At 36.8% G+C, this 18,617-nt stretch overlaps 1 protein-coding gene across 5 annotated transcripts in view; it reads right to left on the reverse strand.

Moving 5' to 3' along the window:
- Positions 1–18,617, reverse strand: part of EPHA6 (EPH receptor A6) — a 946,574-nt gene that overhangs the window by 549,710 nt on the left and 378,247 nt on the right. For all 5 annotated transcript variants that reach the window (XM_081572572.1, XM_081572573.1, XM_081572575.1 and 2 more), the window contains one exon: positions 13,034–13,189. In XM_081572572.1, coding sequence (XP_081428698.1) covers positions 13,034–13,189 — 156 coding nt within the window. The remainder of the gene's footprint in view (positions 1–13,033; positions 13,190–18,617) is intronic.

The raw sequence follows: 18,617 nt of genomic DNA on the forward strand, positions 1-18,617 counted from the left end.
TGTTGCTAATTCAAGATAGAAACATGTTACTTGAAAATCACTTAAGTAGTGGAAAGGGCTGCCTATATTATGAAAATATTAAATATAAACTAATAAATATTAATATTTATTAACTAATAAAAACTCATAGCAAAATAGACAGCCACCCATATCTCTATTCATTGGGAAGGAATAAAAAGCTTCTTTTTATTATTTAGAGATATTTGAAAGCTGAAAAGTAAGTATTTGTGGCTCCAGATTTCTATTCTATACAGTGTGGACATAATTTCTATGGAAAATTTTCAGAAAATACTGGTCAACTATTTTCATCAATGCAGAAAAAAATATTTGATACACACCATAGAATAAGTAGTTCTAACAATTACCAAAATATGCAATAGTTGTGCAGGGCAAGAGTTAAAGGGCGAGACCACATTCATAATAGTTCAGTTCAGCTGCTCAGTCATGTCCGACTCCATGAGCTGCAGCATGCCAGGCCTCCATGTCTATCACCAACTCCCAGAGACAACTCAAACTCATGTCCATTGATTTGGTGATGCCATCCAACCATTGCATCCTCTGTCGTCCCCTTCTCCTCCTGCCCTCAATCTTTCCCAGCATCAGGGTCTTTTCAAATGAGTCAGCTCTTCGTATCAGGTGGCCAAAGTATTGGAGTTTCAGCTTCAACATCAGACCTTCAAATGAACACCCAGGACTGATCTCCTTTAGGAGGGACTGGTTGGATCTCCTTGCAGTCCAAGGGACTCTCAAGAGTCTTCTCCAACACCACAGTTCAAAAGCATCAATTCTCTACTCAGCTTTCTTTATAGTACAAATCTCACATCCATACATGACTACTGGAAAAACCATAGACTTGACTAGACGGACCTTTGCTGACAAACAATGTCTCTGCTTTTTACTATGCTGTCTAGGTTGGTCATAACTTTCCTTCCAAGGAGTAAGCGTCTTTTAATTTCATGGATGCAATCACCATCTGCAGTGATTTTGGAGTCTCACTCCCAAAAATGTCAGCCACTGTTTCCACTGTTTCCCCATCTATTTGCCATGAAGTGATGGGACCAGATGCCATGATATTAGTTTTCTGAATGTTGAGCTTTAAGCCAACTTTTTCACTCTCCTCTTTCACTTTCATCAAGAGGCTTTTTGTTCTTCTTCACTTTCTGCCATAAGGGTGGTGTCATCTGCATATCTGAGGTTATTAATATTTCTCCCATCAATCTTCATTCCAGCTTGTGCTTCTTCCAGCCCAGCGTTTCTCATGATGTACTCTGCATATAAGTTAAATAAGCAGGGTGACAATATACAGCCTTGACATACTCCTTTTCCTATTTGGAACCAGTCTGTTGTTCCTTGTCCAGTTCTAACCGTTGCTTCCTGACTTGAATACAGGTTTCTCAAGAGGCAGGTCAGGTGGTCTGGTATTCCCATCTCTTTCAGAATTTTCCACAGTTTATGGTGATCCACACAGTCAAAGGCTTTGGCATAGTCAATAAAGCAGAAATAGATGTTTTTTCTGGAACTCTCTTGCTTTTTCAATGATCTAGTGGATGTTGGCAATTTGATCTCTGGTTCCTCTGCCTTTTTGAAAACCAGCTTGAACATCTGGAAGTTCATGGTTCACGTATTGCTGAAGCCTGTCTTGGAGAATTTTGAGCATTACTTTACTAGCGTGTGAGATGAGTACAACTGTGCGGTAGTTTGAGCATTCTACGGCATTGCCTTTCTTTGGGATTGGGATGAAAACTGACCTTTTCCAGTCCTGTGGCCACTGCTGAGTTTTCCAAATTTGCTGACATACTGAATGAAGCACTTCCACAGCATCATCTTTTAGGATTTGAAACAGCTCAACTGGAATTCCATCACATCCACTAGCTTTGTTTGTAGTGATGCTTCCTAAGGGCCACTTGACTTCACATTCCAGGATGTTTGACCCTAGGTAAGTGATCACACCAGCATGATTAACTGGGTCGTGAAGATCTTTTTTGTACAGTTCTTCTGTGTATTCTTGCCACCTCATCTTAATATCTCTGCTTCTGTCATCTCCATACCATTTCTGTCCTTTATTGAGCCCATCTTTGCATGAAATATTACCTCAGTATCTCTAATTTTCTTGAAGAGATCTCTAGTCTTTCACATTCTACTGTTTTCCTCTATTTCTTTGCATTGATCGCTGAGAAAGGCTTTCTTATCTCTCACACTAAAACACCAATGAAATCATGAGGAACCTGAGTTTGAGTTTCCCTCAAAATCATGAAGAAAAATACCTTGCATACTTATATACAGCCCTTTCTGTGTTTGAGTCGGGTATTTTTAATTAAACACTCATTAGAAATAAAAAAAGAGAAATATTATGAGTCTAACCAATGTCATATTTTGGGAGGGAAAAGCTAAATAATAAATAAATAGATTAAAGCAAATTAATAAACCTTTCTCAAATAGCATAACATTGCAGGGGTAATTATGCATGTTCTATTTCCAATTATGGATGATTTGTGGTCACTGGTCTGTTGTTTACAAGTAGATGATATTAAATGGGACAATCCTATCTGAGTTCCAATTGTTGATGCCAAGAATAGACCTGCTCTGGCAGATCTGGCAGCAAGTGGTAACTCAATTCTTCAGCATCAGCAGAGTAACCACTTAATATCTCTTCCTATGAAGGAACCTCTCCCAGGTAATTTTGTAAAAGAATCTTGCCTGAAATAAAAACTAAAATATTTATGTTTAGGAAACTTCATAAAGCTCAAGCGACATCTTACATCAGTGATCTGTACTAGGGAAACAGATTCATTACATATAAGTGTCTATTCTGGAATATAACGATCATTTTAATTTTAAAAGTATACCATTGTAATACACAAAGTAAATAATTAGTTATTTTTTATAATGAGAACAAGTCTAGAATATAGTACATCCTGCTAGAGGTAATAAATACATCTTTGCAATGTCTCTCTTTCTGGCTTCTACAAAATCATGGCTGCAACAACTGTGTTTGCAATCAGCCACCTAAGAAATCAGCTGTGGCTTTTGTTTTCAATAGTGAGATGGAAAAGCAAGGTACTAGAGTTTTTTTTCCAGACAAAAGAACCTTAGGAGAAAAACAGTGGGAGGGAGAGGGAGGAGGAGGAGAGAGAGAGAAACACAAAGAGATTGGATAAAAAAGAAAAGACATCAAACAGAGCAGGGGTATCTGGAGCATCCTGTATTCACCCAGAGTAGGGGACCTGAGAAGAGCAGCTGAAATGGGGAAGAACACCTTTCCTGCTGCATCTAAACACAATATTTGTTCTATTCAAAATAAGGTTGAGCAAATAATGACTTTCTTAAGTGGCCAATTTATTCCAGAAATAAAGAAGCCATATTTTACAATGTTAATCTTAGAGCCAAAATAAATTCAACTTTTATACTTTCACTCCAATCATTGCCACTGTATATCAAATACAATGATAAAAAAAAGACATGACATTTGCCTGTATATTGAGAAAAACTGGGAGAAATTGTTTTTACTCAAGATACTTGAGTACATATTTAGATGACCAAGAAAAGTGAAATCCTTAATGATGCATATGAGAAGTACCTGTATATATGACTTACATTTTACATTTTTAACTTCTCTAAGTAGGTAGCACAAATGTTTGTTGAATGTGTTAATCTTCCAGCACCTGTTCAGTAATTAAAATAAAATCTTCCTATTGATTTAAACACATGAGAAACATCAAAGTGAAAATGCTGTAACTGTGGAATTACATTTGTCTGTGCATCCATATACTAGATCCTCATTTTACTTCTCTGTCTTTTCTTGTTCTCTGCCCTTCTAGCTAGACAAGTACTTTCTTAGTAACTTTTACAGCCCTTTGTTTCTCGAACCTTAGTGAACATTTTCTCCTTCTGTCCTAGAAAAGCATTATAGACAGTTATTTTGATAAGAGACTTCTTGGCAACCAGCATGGTCTCTTGTGCTTCAAACTGCTCTAAGAGGCAGCCCTAATTGATCAATATGTGACATTATGTAGTGTCCTCCATGGCTCATCCTTTAAAGCATAGAACATATATTAATGAATCACTTGAGAAATTAAGAATCTATGAAGTAGATTAAGATAACAGAGAAAACATTTCAGAATTTCATTTCAAATTTATTATTCTTAATTTCTTCTACATACTTTGCATTTCATGTAAAAGGTGCACAACAGATGTTTTAAAGATCAAGAATGTCCAAATTTAGAAGTTATCACTGGATATCAGGACCATTTGAGAGATCTGACACAGTTAAAATTACAGATGGAAAAAAAGGCCAGGGCTGAACTTTGGATACCCTTGCATTGACTCTTATAATTCTGGCAAAAAGGTGCTGGGCTTTAAAAGATTTTAGGCCTAGGAAAAAGTAGAATAATCAAGATCTTGTTTTTATTTAAAAATAATATTTTCTAATAGTTTAGACTATTTGGAGGGATAGAACACCAAAGGAAGGAGATTTGCCAAAATATTATTACATTAGCCCAAGGGAGAGTTGATGGCCTTACCAAAAATGAAAGGACTAGGAGTTGATACGAAGGAATGGACAGAAGAAATACTAAAAAGTAAAACTGACAAGCTTTGTGACTACTGAGACACATCAAGGGTAGGGACAGGGTTATGAGTTAAGTTCTCTTGCTTGGATGCATGGGTAGAGGAGGATACATCATGATAAAGAAACAAGCTGGGGTGAATTAGTAGGCTGAGGTATGAAGTAATAAAAGTGACTTTCAAAGATGAGCTAAAATTATTAGTTGATTTGTTCTTCTAATATTTATTTTGTGCCCAGCACTTGCCTGGTATTATTATTAGTGCTGAAGATAAAGTAAAGAAAGAACATTCATGATCCACTTGTAATCTACTATAGGTAGATTGAAAATAAACAAGGAAGTGAGTGTACAAATAAATCAGATATTTTCTAAGAGTGACATATGCATAAAAATAAAATATGATATAAAAAAGAGTAACTGGGAGAGATTCTATTTTTGAACAGGTGGTCAGAAAATACTTGTCTGATTGACATTTGAGTCTGGCAATAAGAAAACCATGATAAAGGACCTAAAGGAAGAGAATTTCAAGTAGAGAAAACTTTTAACATTAAAGATGAGAACAGTGCAGCACCATGGAAGTCCATGAGTTTAACAACCAAGGAGAGTATGGTGTGACACAAGATTGGAGATGTAGGCAGGTTTCTCTGGCACACACAGGTTGTCAGATCACAAAATGAGATGGTGAGGTGACGTTGGACCTTAGGAGAGAAGACTGGGATATGGATAAAAATATAGGCATCATCTATTTATAGTTGCTAGTTGAGGCCATGAAACTGACAACATGTGATAAGAACAGAAAGCTAAAAAAGGAGTAGGAGAAAAATTAACATTTAACAGGTGATGTTGGCAAAATTGCCAACATCCTCTGGATAATTCAAAAAGCAAGAGAGTTCCAGAAAAACACCTATTTCTGCTGCATTGAATATGCCAAAGCCTTTGACTGTGTGGATCACAATAAACTGTGGAAAATTCTGAAAGAAATGGAAATAACAGACCACCTGACCTGCCTCGTGAGAAACCTGTATGCAGGTCAGGAAGCAACAGTTACAACTGTATATAGAACAAGACTGGTTCCAAACTGGGAAAGGAGTACGTCAAGGATGTATACCGTCACCCTGCCTATTTAACTTATATGCAGAGCACATCATGAGAAACGCTGGGCTGGATGAAGCACAAGCGGGAATCAAGATTGCTGGGAGAAATATCAATAACCTCAGATATGCAGATGACACCACCCTATGGCAGAAAGTGAAGAAGAACTAAAGAATCTTTTGATGAAAGTGAAAGAGGAGAGTGAGAAAGCTGGATTAAAGCTCAACATTCAGAAAACTAAAATCACGGCCTCCAGTCCCATCACATCATGGCAAATAGATGGGAAAACAGTGGAAACAGTGGGTGACATTTTTTGGGGGGTGGCCTCCAAAATCACTGCAGATGTTGACTGTAGCCATGAAATTAAAAGACATTACTCCTTGGAAGGAAAGTTATGACCAACCTAGACAGCATATTAAAAAGCAGAGACATTACTTTGCCAACAAAGGTCCGTCTAGTCAAGGCTATGGTTTTTCCAGTAGTCATGTACAGATGTGAGAGTTGGACTATAAAGAATGCTGAGCACTGAAGAATTGATGCTTTTGAACTGTGGCATTTGAGAAGACTCTTGAGAGTCCCTTGGACTGCAAGGAGATCCAACCAGTCCCTCCTAAAGGAGATCAGTCCTGGGCGTTCTTTGGAAGGTCTGATGTTGAAGCTGAAACTCCAATACTTTGGCCACCTGATGTGAAGTGCTGACTCATCTTAAAAGACTGATGCTGGGGAAGATTGAGGATAGAAGGAGAAGGGGACGACAGAGGATGAGATGGCTGGATGGTATTACCGACTCAATGGATATGAGTTTGGGTAAACTCCAGGAGTTGGTGATGGACAGAGAGGCCTGCCATGCTGCACTTCATGGGGTCACATTGGAAGGACTGATATTGAAGCTGAAAGTCCAATAGTTTGGCCCCACCTGATGCAAAGAGCTGACTCATCTGAAATGACCCTGATGCTGGTAAAGATTGAGGATAGGAGGAGAAGGGGACGACAGAGGATGAAATGATTGGATGGTATCACCGACTCAATGGACATGAGTTTGGGTAAACTCTGGGAGTTCGTGATGGACAGAGAAGCCTCCCATGCTGCAGTTCATGAGGTCACAATGAGTCGGACATGACTCAGTGACTGACTGAACAGGTGAGCAAAAGAAGAGAAACCATCCATGCCAACATATACGAGGTTCAGAAAATTAAGAGGGTGAAGGGGAGGATTGCAGAGTCTTAGAATAAAAGAGAACAAATAGTTTCAAGAAAAAGGAAGAGACCAACTGAGTTAAACATCATGAATAATAAGACAAAATGTTTCTAACACAATATGGCAAATTAGATCATTGGTCAATTTTTCTTACACAGTTTACTTGAAGTGATTACAGTAGGGTGAAGAGCAAAAATCTGAATGCAGTATAATAAAAAGTAAATTAAAAGTGTGTGAAGAAGTAACTGTAGCCAATGAAGACTGCTTTTCCAAGTACTTGCTTTGGGAGAAAAATTATTGGGCTGGGAACATTTTTAATTACAGAAGTTTGAGTATATTTATAGGTTAAGGATGGTTAGTGGAAACAAAATAGCAAAGAGGAAATTAACAATAACAGCCCAACTCAACAGACTTAAGGATTAGATCCCTATAATCAATATTTGAGGAATTAGTTTTGATTATGAAGACATCTTTGTTTTTTTTATCTGTAGCCATCCAAAGCCCCTAAAAATCTTTATGTGTATACCTTACCAAAGAAGATATACAGATGTCAAATAAGTGCATGAAAAGATGTCCCACATCACATTATCAAGAAAATGCAAATCTAAACAACAATGAGATGCCACTACATAACTATCAGAGACAGCCAAAATCCCTTAAATGTTGATGAGGATGTGGAGCAACAGGAACTCTCATTTACCATAGGGATGCAAAATAGTACAGTTTGGTGGTTTCTTACAAAATTAAATGTACACTTACCATATGATTCAGCAATTACACTCTCAGGTATTTATTCAAAAGTGTTGAAAATATATGTCCATATAAAAACCTACACATGCATATTTATAACACTTTATCCATAACTGCTGAAACTGGGAAATAATCAGGCTGTTCTTTAGTAGGTAAATGGATAAATAATTGTGGTATATCTAGACAATGGAATATTATTGAGCACTTAAAACAGATGTGCTTATCCAGCCACAAAAAAACACGGAAGAAACTTAACCTTATGTTACTAAGTGAAAGAAGCCAATTTGAAATCTTCTACTGCATCATTCTAATTATATAACATACACACACACACACACACACTTATAGATATAGATACAATACAAAAATAAGTGGTTGCCATAGGTTGGTGGGAGTAAAGGATGAATATGTACCCTGAAAATTTTAGGGCAGTGAAAATCCTGTGGATGATACTATAATGATTGATACATGTCATTACACATTTCTCAAAACCAAAGAATGTACAACACCGACAGTGAATCCCGGGGTAAACTATGGACTTTGGGTGGCAATGATATGGTAATATAGGTACACTAAATATAACAAATGTACCATTTTGGTGAAGGATATTGATACTGGAGAAAGCTATGCTTATCTGGGTGTGGGGAGGGAGGTATATGGGAAATTTCCATACTTTCTCTTAATTCTGTTCTTAATGTAGAATTGCTCTAAAAATGAAAATATTTATGTAACTGTACCATATATGTGTCTCAAGTTTATGGAGTGTAAAAAGAGACCTATTTACAGGGGAGGGGCAGAGATGCAGACATAGAGGATGGTCCTGTGGACACAGCGGGGGAAGGAGAGTGTGGGACGTGAAGAGTGGCACTGACATATATATCCCACCATGAGTAAGCAGAAAGCTAGTGGGAAGCTATGGTAGAATACAGGATGTCCAGCCAGGTGCTCTGTGATGACCTAAGGGGTGGGATGGGGAAGGTCAGAGGGAGGCTGGAGAGAGAGGGCATATATACATATGCTGCTGCTAAGTCGCTTCAGTCGTGTCCAACTCTGCGACCCCATGGACGGCAGCTCACCAGGCTCCACCGTCCCTAGGATTCTCCAGGCAAGAATACTGGAGTGGGTTGCCATTTCCTTCTCCATATACACACACACTTATGGCTGATTTGCATTGCTGTATGGCAGAAATCAACAACACTGTAAAGCAATTATCCTTCAATTAAAAATTTAAAAATGAAAGATTAAAAGATACCCATCTCTATAGTGAAAATCCGAAGAAATTATAAAACTCTTAAGGGTGAAAGCACATGCTGTGTTGTACCAGAAACTTAAGGGTTGCTGTTGTTTTGCAGATAGTGCTAAGAAGCAGGGAAAGATCTCTTCAGGTCCTTAAAATCCTGTCACTCATATGATAACAGGCAACACCTACCTAGGAATTCTTTCCCTACTATGGAATTTACTAGTCAAATGTGTTGGTTATTCATTTTAAATATTTTGGTCCTCCATTTTATTTTAAACTCAAACATTGAAATTTTCCATGCCCATGATACCAAATTAAAAAAAAAAAAAAAAGCCTCCTTTTATATGCCTGGAAGATTCTCTGAAAGCATAGTTTCAAATGCTAAGCCAAAACAGTAGAAGGTGACTCTTAGATAGTATTATTGGAATACAGGTGATTAAAGAATGGTTAATTCAGAGACACACAATCTATAAGTTAAGTGAGCTTCCAGCTACTAAAAATCTATTAGAATTTGGCTATTTTTTTTTTTTTTGTAGTTAGTGAAAAATGGAAAGGTTAGCTGCTTATTTGACCCTTGGCCTCAAAAGTCCTGCATCTTGGTGCAGTTAGTCTGGTCCTTTCAAATCTAACTGTTCCATGACCTCTTGGCTTGTCTTTTTCCTTGGCTTTTCATTTTTCTTCCCTAACAATCTAATCTTTCAATCATAGGAAGTATGATGCTTTGGAGTTAATGATCTTTGCTTTTTCTGCATATATTATAATAATTGCTAGGGTCTCTCACCTAGTCGGAGAAGGCAATGGCAACCCACTCCAGTACTCTTGCCTGGAAAATTCCGTGGACGGAGGAGCCTGGTAGGAGCCTGCAGTCCATGGGGTCGCTAAGAGTCGGACACGACTGAGAGACTTTACTTTCACTTTTCACTTTCATGCATTGGAGCAGGAAATGGCAACCCACTCCAGTGTTCTTGCCTGGAGAATCCCAGGGACAGGGGGAGCCTTGTGGGCTGCCGTCTATGGGGTCGCACAGAGTCGGGCACGACTGAAGCGACTTAGCAGCAGCAGCTCACCTAGTCAGAGTATAATTCAAAAAATATTTTATTTACACCAGCTATCCATAGAGTTAGAGGACTTAATATATTTTATGTAAAAGTCTTATAAATTCAGAATATTTCTTTCAATTTGTAGGAATTCAGATGGTAAAAGTTGTGAGCTCAGAATAATATTACCAACATAAAGCTAGGCATAGTGATTGAACCCCGATCTTGGGCAAGTCTCCTACATTGGCAGTAGGATTCTTCACCACAGAGCCACCAGGGAAGCCCAGGTATTATTCTTAGCACTTTTCAAATAATAACTTATTTAATCATTATAAATAACAACAGAATGAGGTAGGCATTGTTTTCACTAAGACTGGTGCAACAGAGGTTAAAAGGTTAAATAATCTGCCCAAACCTATATAGCTAGTAAGTATTTGTAAGAAACACACTCACCAAAACCAACGGATGCACATGTAGACACGAAGTACAGCGAAAGCGAGTTTTTAACTAAGGTCTTGAAAGATTCGGTGTCTGGTGGGTAGGCACACGCAGAGCGATTACAACAAGGAATTTATTCCCTAACTCACAGGTTTCTACCCTCCCCCCCAGCCGGTTCCTCATTGGTTGTGTACTATGTGGCGTACAATTTTTCCGGACTTCGTCTAAGTCTCATTATTTCCTTATAGGGTACCCTTCTTTCTCCCTTCCCAACTTACACCCACATTTTTCAACAAAGGCTTTCTTGCTAGTATCCCTTCGCCCAACATCCTGTTTGCTTAGGGACCCTCCAGGTGCCATTAGAACTGTGTCAAGTCCGCAAGTCATTAGCCAAGTTTAGAGACAGGGCGCACACAATGCGTGGAGTCCTATCTCTTTAGGATCCAGTCTGATCTCTCTCCCCAACCCTAACTTTATCTAAAGAGTCCAGGCCTCAACTTTGTCACGTTTCCAAGTTTAGCTACTTCAGAACTAGTTACTTTGTCTTGAAAATGGACCACTTCAAGTTTATATTTCTTACAGTACCAAAGCCAAAATTTACACTCAGATACTTTGACTCTAAAATATGGTGAATTTACTAGTACCCCATTGTAAGTTTTGGCTAAAATTAAGATAAAGAATATTCAAGAAAGTAGCAGAGAGAAGCCTTGAGAGGGGAGTTTCCTGTGGCTCCAATTCAGGAGAGCTGTCAAAACTTTTCACCTTTGTTTGAGTTTCTGTTTTAATCCCTATGCCAATACAGCATGCTGTTTTCTGTCAAAGCTCTGCCCAATGATGACCAAAAGTATGCTTCTACTTAGTATAGCTAAAGCAGTTTACCATAGTTGTAAACATAATTACAATATCAAATATATTTTTAAAAAAGCTTTTTTAAAGAGAGAAAAATTCAAGAAACTTAAAATGTTAAGCTAGTAAATATACATATTAGATTCAACAATGACTGAGGTTTGTAGATCTTATTGTATCCCATATTTATTTCCTTAATAGTCTCTCACTCCATATAATTTAGCCTCCCCACCTCCCTACTCTGCCCCCTCACTGAAGGGTTATACTGATGGGAAACAATGTATTCCTTCACTTTGTCAGTCGGTCTATTTATGGCCTTCTAAGGGCTTCCCTAATGGTTCAGATGGTAAAGAATCTGCCTGCAATGCAGGAGACATGGATTGGATCCCCAGGTCTGGAAGATCCCCTGGAGAAGGAAATGTATTCTTGCCTGGCAAGTCCCATGGACAGAGGAACCTGGCAGACTACACTCCCCAGGGTCTCAGAGTTGGACACAACTGAGCAACTAACACTTTCTTTTTTCAAGAAAATAAAAAGAGCAGATTCCCTTCTATCACTCACAGAGGAGTCTACTTAGTTTCTGATGTAGGTTTTTAGGGATACTTCCCTGGTAGAACTGTAACCATTTGAAATACCACCATCTACATATACATACATACATACATATAAATACTGACCAGTAGTAGAAATATTTTCCTGTTCAAAACTGTTTCCACAATTAGGTGAGAAGTGATAGTGAGAATTTCCCTTTTCCTACTTATATGCTTAGAATATGTTCCTAGAAAAAAAATCTAGCTAATAATTTCTAACGCTGTATTTTTCTAAAGAAAGTAGTCACTCAGTATTTATAGTCAGAAAGCAAAAATTACATCTACTAATAAATGTGTTGTATTTTAAGTGTATTCTATAAAAATATTTTATATTTTATAAGCTTGTAGTAATGCAAACAAATCTACAAACTGCATCATTTAAAAGAAATGTAACATATCCATTGTCTCTGAGGAATATGTGGCATTACGTATTTTTAATACATTTCAGCCCCTGTGAAATTACATAAGATAAGCAACATTGTGGCACCAATTCATCAAGAAGGGTGAAATCTCACTGTATCTTATTTATGTATTTAACAAGACTTTTATAACTAAGAAGTGACATTTTACTTTTGCATAGCTTAGCAATGTATTAATACCAATATATTCACTTTTATTTTTAAAGTGTACAGATAATTTATGATACTTTAATAATAGGAGAATATTACTAATTTAAAATTCTTGGGGCATGCATTAAAATGACCTTCACATTAAGATTTAATATTCTATTGGTTTCAACTCAAAAATGGGAGAGAAAGTGAGAGGTGAAATGTGGACAAACTCAAAAATATCTCCCTTTAGAGACAAATATCAAGTAAAACTTGAACTTGCCTGTGTAACATTAGCACAGTGACTTTGAAAGTTGTGTACTGAAGCTCCCTCCACACAGCAAACTTGATGGCCCTAAAGTCGTGCACCTTTAAATGTTTAAGAGTTAAAGCAAATAACACAACTTTTGCTTATAAATCTTCAAAAAAAACCTTTAACTGCTTTTATTTCCTAAGGACAAATTATGCCTAAGAAAAATTTGCCAGGCCTCCAAACCAGGGCTGGTGGTTGCATGTCAGGAATCAATGTGATTTTTGAGGAAAACATACATTCTCTGTAAGCAGCTGAAAAATAATTATTCTAAGAAAGAGAAACTTTTCCTTGACTGTTATCAAAGACAAGCAACATTGATGACACAGAATTTTGTATATCCACTTCTTTTTTTAAAATTTAGAATACAGAGACCAAAAGGATTGGAAATGGGATTTTCAAATACAAAATGGACAGACTTACTGGTACATGCCATGGAAGGTGGGTCTTTTTCAGCTCGAAAGTAACCCTTTTCACACTGACAGACAGAAGTCGCTTCCACGTAGGTTAAACTGTGTGGAGGACACTTAGAACATTTTGTGTTGCCAGCAAATGCTTTATAGAATCCTGGTCTGCAAGCTGTGAACACAGGAAAAACAATTTTTTTATTATTGTTAAATTATTTTATTTGCACATGTACAACATATTATAAATTACACACTTCGGAATTCAGTTCACACCTACACAGAAAAGTCAATACATGCTAATATTAATGAATGAAATGGTTATTCAAAATTAAGTTATACAACAGGGAATCATATTATATTACAACTCCTGATCATATTATCAATTTTTTGTAACCGCCACAAGCTAGACACAGGCATTAGTCTTCTTATATGCACAATTCTTAGCATATTTTGAATATATAGTTATTATAGGTTCCTGAAAAGTTAAATGAGTGAATGATTAATAATTAATTCACTGTTGTCTAAAATGAGGCTACTTTGTAAGTGCAATGAGCATTCTATTTATCTTTTAGTCAGTAGTTTTAGGTTTTGTTTGTATTTCTGTTAAAAATGGGATATCAGTACCTAAATCTTCAGAACTTTTAAATTATTTTCTTACGTATCACTTCTTTCTCTATCACTTCCTTTTTCTCTATTTATAGAGTATGTAAATTTCATTTCCAAAGAAAAACAAACCACCAAAAATAGGAATGTTTCCCAACATTATGTCAATACTGCAGAAGGAAAGTTTAGTATTATTTGATTCAGTGGTTTCTAATGTTTTCTTTTTTTTTTTTATTTTTTTTTAATTTATTTATTTATTTATTTATTTTATAAATTTATTTATTTTAGTTGGGGGCCAATCACTTCACAACATTGCAATAGTTTTTGCCATACATTGACATGAATCTGCCATGGGTTTACATGTGTTCCCCCTCCTGGACCCCCCACCCACCTCCCTCCCCATCCCATCCTTCTGGATCATCCCATTGCCCCGGCCCTGAGCCCTTGTCTCATGCATCGAACATGGAATGGTGTTCTGTTTCACATATGATAATATACATGTTTCAATGCTATTCTCCCAGAACGTCCCACCCTCACCTTCTCCCTCAGAGTCCATAAAATTGTTCCATGCATCTGTGTCTCTTATTCTGTCTCGCATATAGGGTTATCGTTACCATCTTTCAAATTCCATATATATGCATTAGTATACTGTATTGTTGTTTTTCTTTCTGGCTTACTTCACTCTGTATAATGGGCTCCAGTTTCATCCATCTCAGTAGAACCGATTCAAATGTATTTTTTTTAATGGCTGAGTAATATTCCATTGTGTATATGTACCACAGCTTCCTTATCCATTCATCTGCTGATGGACATCTAGGTTGCTTCCATGTCCTGGCTATTGTAAACAGTGCTGCGATGAACATTGGGGTACACGCGTCTCTTTCAATTCTGGTTTCCTCGGTGTATATGCCCAGCAGTGGGATTGCTGGGTCATATGGCAGTTCTATTCCCAGTTTTTTAAGGAATCTCCACACTGTTCTCCATAGTGGCTGTACTAGTTTGCATTCCCACCAACAGTGTAAGAGGGTTCCCTTTTCTCCACACCCTCTCCAGCATTTATTGCTTGTAGACTTTTGGATAGCAGCCATTCTGACTGGTGTGAAATGATACCTCATTGTGGTTTTGATTTGCATTTCTCTAATAATGAGTGATGTTGAGCATCTTTTCATGTGTTTGTTAGCCATCTGTATGTCTTCTTTGGAGAAATGTCTGTTTAGTTCTTTGGCCCATTTTTTGATTGGGTCGTTTATTTTTCGGGAATTCAGCTGCAGAAGTTGCTTGTATATTTTTGATATTAATTGTTTGTCTGTTGCTTCATTTGCTATTATTTTCTCCCATTCTGAAGGCTGTCTTTTCACCTTGTTTATAGTTTCCTTTGTTGTGCAAAAGCTTTTAATTTTAATTAGGTCCCATTTGTTTATTTTTGCTTTTATTTCCAATATTCTAGGAGGTGGGTCATGGAGGATCCTGCTGTGATTTATGTCGGAGAGTGTTTGCCTATGTTTTCCTCTAGGAGTTTTATTGTTTCTGGTCTTACATTTAGATCTTTAATCCATTTTGAGTTTATTTTTGTGTACGGTGTTAGGAAATGTTCTAGTTTCATTCTTTTACAAGTGGTTGACCAGTTTTCCCAGCACCACTTGTTAAAGAGATTGTCTTTTCTCCATTGAATATTCTTGCCTCCTTTGTCGAAGATAAGGTGTCCATAGGTGCGTGGGTTTATCTCTGGGCTTTCTATTTTGTTCCATTGATCTATATTTCTATCTTTGTGCCAGTACCATACTGTCTTGATGACTGTGGCTTTGTAGTAGAGCCTGAAGTCAGGCAGGTTGATTCCTCCAACCCTAACCCAAAAGAAAGCAGGAGTCGCAATACTCATTTCAGATAAAATAGACTTTAAAATAAAGGATGTGAAAAGGGACAAAGAAGGACACTACATAAAGATCAAAGGATCAATTCAAGAAGAAGACGTAACAATCATAAATATATACGCACCCAACATAGGAGCACCACAATATATAAGGCAAATACTAACAAGTATGAAAGGGGAAATTAACAATAACACAATAATAGTGGGAGACTTTAATACTCCACTCACGCATATGGATAGATCAACTAAACAGAAAATTAACAAGGAAACACAAACTTTAAATGATACAATAGACAAATTAGATTTAATTGATATTTACAGGAGTTTCCACCCCAAAACAATCAATTTTACCTTTTTCTCAAGTGCACATGGAACTTTCTCCAGGATAGATCACATCCTGGGCCATAAATCTAGCCTTGGTAAATTCAAAAAAATTGAAATCATCCCAGCCATCTTCTCTGACCACAATGCAGTAAGATTAGACCTCAATTACAGGAAAAAAACTATTAAAAGTTCCAACATATGGAGGCTAAACAACACGCTTCTGAATAACCAACAAATCACAGAAGAAATCAAAAAAGAAATAAAATTATGCATGGAAACGAATGAAAATGAAAACACAACAACCCAAAACCTATGGGACACTGTAAAAGCAATACTAAGGGGAAGGTTCATAGCAATACAGGCGTACCTCAAGAAACAAGAAAAAAATCAAATAAATCAACTAACTCTACACCTAAAGCAACTAGAGAAGGAAGAAATGAAAAACCCCAGGGTCAGTAGAAGGAAAGAAATCTTAAAAATTAGGGCAGAAATAAATGCAAAAGAAACAAAAGAGACCATAGCAAAAATCAACAAAACTAAAAGCTGGTTTTTCGAGAAGATAAACAAAATTGATAAGCCATTAGCCAGACTCATCAAGAAACAAAGGGAGAAGAATCAGATCAACAAAATTAGAAATGAAAATGGAGAGATCACAACAGACTCCACAGAAATACAAAGGATCATAAGAGACTACTACCAACAGCTATATGCCAATAAAATGGACAACTTGGAAGAAATGGACAAATTCTTAGAAAAGTATAACTTTCCAAAACTGAACCATGAAGAAATAGAAGATCTTAACAGACCCATCACAAGCACGGAAATCGAAACTGTAATCAGAAATCTTCCAGCAAACAAAAGCCCAGGACCAGACGGCTTCACAGCGGAATTCTACCAAAAATTTAGAGAAGAGCTAACACCTATCCTACTCAAACTCTTCCAGAAAATTGCAGAAGATGGTAAACTTCCAAACTCATTCTATGAGGCCACCATCACCCTAATTCCAAAACCAGACAAAGATGTCACAAAAAAGGAAAACTACAGGCCAATATCACTGATGAACATAGATGCAAAAATCCTTAATAAAATTCTAGCAAACAGAATCCAACATCATATTAAAAAGATCATACATCATGACCAAGTGGGCTTTATCCCAGGAATGCAAGGTTTTTTTAACATCCGCAAATCGATCAATGTAATACACCACATTAACAAATTGAAAGAAAAAAACCATATGGTTATCTCAATAGATGCAGAAAAAGCCTTTGACAAAATTCAGCATCCATTTATGATTAAAACCCTCCAGAAAGCAGGAATAGAAGGAACATATCTCAACATAATAAAAGCTATATATGACAAACCCACAGCAAACATTATCCTCAATGGTGAAAAATTGAAAGCATTTCCCCTAAAGTCAGGAACAAGGCAAGGATGCCCACTTTCACCACTACTATTCAACATAGTTTTGGAAGTTTTGGCCACAGCAATCAGAGCTGAAAAAGAAATAAAAGGAATACAGATAGGAAAAGAAGAAGTAAAACTCTCACTGTTTGCAGACGACATGATTCTCTACATAGAAAACCCTAAAGACTCTACTAGAAAATTACTAGAGTTGATCAATGAATATAGTAAAGTTGCAGGATATAAAATTAACACACAGAAATCCCTTGCATTCCTATACTCCAATAATGAGAAAACAGAAAGAGAAATTAAGGAAACAATACCATTCACCATTGCATCAAAAAGAATAAAATACTTAGGAATATATCTACCTAAAGAAACAAAAGACTTATATATAGAAAACTATAAAACACTGATGAAAGAAATCAAAGAGGACACAAACAGATGGAGAAATATACCGTGTTCATGGATTGGAAGAATTAATATAGTGAAAATGAGTATACTACCCAAAGCAATCTATAGATTCAATGCAATCCCTATCAAGCTACCAATGGTATTTTTCACAGAACTAGAACAAATCATCTCACAATTTGTATGGAAATATAAGAAACCTCGAATAGCCAAAGCAATCTTGAGGAAGAAGAATGGAACTGGAGGAATCAACCTGTCTAATGTTTTCTTTTAAGAGAAGTTACTCAGATATATACGTTCTGGTTAAACATTCATTGTGGTATCTATTTCTATATTAAAACATTCATTCATTAGAATATAACATACATCTAACATGTTATAACATATAGGCTTTTTGTATGGATATTTGCTTTAAATGTCATTTAGAAATTTTGCTAATTCCTACCTTTTATTCCTTCTTTCTTCTTCAAATATTATTTTCCTAAAATGCCAACACACTGTTGTGTAGATGTATATTTACATATGTATGAACAGAAGGATTTCATATTGTTGATTTTTCAGTACTGCTGCTGCTGTTGCTAAGTCGCTTCAGTCGTGTCCTACTCTGTGCTACCCCTTAGACGTCAGCCCACCAGGCTCCACCGTCCCTGGGATTCTCCAGGCAAGAATATTGGAATGGGTTGCCATTTCCTTCTCCAGTGCATGAAAGGGAAAAGTGAAAGTGAAGTTGCTCAGTCTTGTCCGACTCTTAGCGACCCCATGAACTGAAGCCTACCAGGCTCCTCCGTCCATGGGATTTTCCAGGCAAGAGTACTGGAGTGGGGTGCCATTGCCTTCTCCGTTTCAATACTGAGATAATATCAATAAACTTTAGATTATTTTTATCAATTATCAACTATAGCATGAAAATTTCTCCATGTCAATGGTTGTAATTCATTGTAATATATCTGCAGTATTTGTATCAACCATCTCCTACTTGAAAGAAATACTT

This window comes from Giraffa tippelskirchi, chromosome 2 (assembly GCF_054371585.1).
Source record: "Giraffa tippelskirchi isolate mGirTip1 chromosome 2, T2T-mGirTip1v1.2.pri, whole genome shotgun sequence".
NCBI lineage: Eukaryota > Metazoa > Chordata > Mammalia > Artiodactyla > Giraffidae > Giraffa > Giraffa tippelskirchi.